This window comes from Papaver somniferum, chromosome 4, assembly GCF_003573695.1.
Source record: "Papaver somniferum cultivar HN1 chromosome 4, ASM357369v1, whole genome shotgun sequence".
NCBI lineage: Eukaryota > Viridiplantae > Streptophyta > Magnoliopsida > Ranunculales > Papaveraceae > Papaver > Papaver somniferum.
The window spans coordinates 53759019-53761455 of record NC_039361.1 but is presented as its reverse complement, the minus strand read 5'-3'; the positions used below and the strand labels follow the sequence as shown (position 1 = coordinate 53761455).

The 2437-nt window shown below is 44.0% G+C and overlaps 1 protein-coding gene across 1 annotated transcript; it reads right to left on the bottom strand.

Moving 5' to 3' along the window:
• Positions 1 to 1853: 1853 nt before the first annotated feature.
• On the bottom strand, positions 1854 to 2183 carry LOC113272528. Its single transcript, XM_026522351.1, has one exon. The coding sequence runs from the start codon at positions 2181 to 2183 to the stop codon at positions 1854 to 1856; it is 330 nt and encodes a 109-aa protein (XP_026378136.1).
• Positions 2184 to 2437: the final 254 nt, after the last annotated feature.

Genomic DNA, 2437 nt, shown 5'->3' with positions numbered 1-2437 from the left:
CTCACTTCTTCGTCGTTGTCCAGAGGTAGATCTGCTAGGAAGTCCGCCAAGACTTGCGATTTTTGGGAGTGTTGGATTTCATGGATAATGTTGAACTGATCAAGGTGGTTGTTCCACTTTGCTATCCTTCCTACTTTCCCAGCGCTTTTGAGAACTGCCTCCAATGGTGCTTTGCATGGAACACGGATATAGTGAGTCAAAAAGTAAGTCCTTAGCTTTTGGGTAGCCCATACTAGCGCCAAGATGAGTTGCTCGATCTTCGTATAGTTTCTTTCTGCCGCGTTGAGGGTTTTGCTGACGTAGTAAATAGGTTGCTCTATTATTTTATTTGTTTTAACCAATATTGCGCTGAATGCATCTTCTGTTGTTGCTATGTATAGGGCCAGTACCTCGTCGGGATCAGGCTTTTGTAGGATCGGGATCGTGGCCACGCATTCCTTGATCTTTTGAAAAGCTTCTTTGCACTCAGCAGTCCATTCAAACGTGCTCCCTTTTTTGAGGATGTTGAAAAAATGTTTGCATTTATCCGATGACCTGGCGATAAATCTACCCAGAGCTGCTAAGGATCCGTTGAACTTTTGGACTTCTTTTAGGTTCTTCGGGGATGACATTTCTACGATGGCCTGGATCTTCGCGGGATCTACTTCGATGCCCCTCTTCGTTACTAGATACCCAAGAAATTTCCCTGAGGTGACACCGAATGTGCATTTTTCTGGGTTTACTTTCATATGGTGTTTCCTCATTGCTTCAAAGATATCCCTCAGATCTTGATGGTGATCCTTGCGCAGCTTGCTTTTGACGAGCATATCATTGACATATACTTCTAAGGTGTTACCGATCCATGGCTTGAACACAGCATCAACCATCCTCTAGTATGTTGACCCTGCATTTCGAAGTCCGAAGGGAATCCTCGTGTAGCAATAGAAGTCGTGCGGGGTATAGAATGCTGTGTGTTTTTGATCTTCTTCTACCAGTGCCACTTGGTTGTAACCAGAATATCCATCCATGAATGATAATTCTTCGTATCCTTCGACAGCTTCAACCAGTTGATCGATGCTTGGGAGTGGATAACTATCCTTCGGACATGCTTTATTGAGGTTGGTGAAATCGATGCATATCCTTACTCATCCATTCTTTTTTGGCACGATGACCATGTTCGAGATCCATGTCGGATGTTTGACTTCCTTGATGAACCCTGCTTCTAACAGCTTGCGGAGTTCCTTCTCTATTGTTTTATGATACTCTGGTGCTACTTTACGTACTTTCTACCTGAAAGGTGGTGTGCCTGGCTTTATACGGAGTTCGTGTTGGATTATCTTTGGATCAATCCCCGGCATGTCCCCCAGTTTCCATGAAATATGTCTGTGTACTCCACGAGTAGCGTGATTAGGGACATCTCTCTTTCCTTGTCCATTACGGTCCATATCTTGATCATCTTCGGATTCTCTTTGGTCCCTATGTTGATCTCATTCACATGTTCTACAGGTGTGAACGTGGGTTTTGGTTCCCCTAGGAGAAGGACATTCTTTAATTGCTATTTGGTTGGTTCTTCAATTTTTTTAGATGTTGAAGTACTTGCTTCCGTGTTTAGAACGACGCTACCCTTCGTCAGACTTTTTCCGAAAATCTCTTCGAGATAAAGGTCAATTGCTTTTTCTTTCGCAGCTTCTTTGTTTCGGGTCCCTTCGGGATTTCCGCTGCTCATATTGTTCGTTGTTGAGCTGATTTTGTAGAGCCTGGCATTCCCGAGCGGTGACTTGATCTCCTTTTATTTCCATTACACCTTCGGGTGTTGGAAATCTGGGGTATTGGTGATAAGTCGCCGCCACTCCTTTGAGATTGTGCACCCATCTTCAGCCAATAATGGCATTATAAGGGGAAGGAGCATATACCACGCTGAATCGTGTGTCCACTTTCATGGGGCATGCGTTTACTTGCAAGACGATATCTCCTAATGGCTTCGTAGGTGCCTCGTTAAACCCATAGATGGTGTAGTACGAAGATATTAGATGCTCGTCGTTAAGCTCCATTCGTTTGAATGTGTCATAAAACAGAACATTAATTGAGCTCCCTCCTTCGATGAGGATCTTCCTGATATTGCATCCTGCTACTGGTAACGTGAGGACCAAAGCATCATTGTAATCTTCCATATCCTCTTCGATGTCTTCAGCGTCGAAAGTCATAGGTGCGTTCATCCAATGTTCGTGTTCGTCTACCTCCACTCCATCGATTTTGTACAGTTCACAGTATTCTTCAAATTGCTTCCTTAACCTTTTACCTATTTGCGCTGTTAGCAAAGACCCTGAGGCTTCGGAGCATGAGATGGTTTTAAGGGTTCGGTTTCCTTCAAGCAATTGAACCTGCTTGCTTCGTTTGGTCCTATCTTAGGTATCCACTTTCTGTAAGTACTTCTTGAGATCTCCTGCGTCGATCAGCT

What these genes read in the sequence shown, in the direction of transcription:
- LOC113272528 (XM_026522351.1), bottom strand. Translation starts at nt 2,183, where the DNA reads ATGACTTTCGACGCTGAAGACATCGAAGAGGATATGGAAGATTACAAT.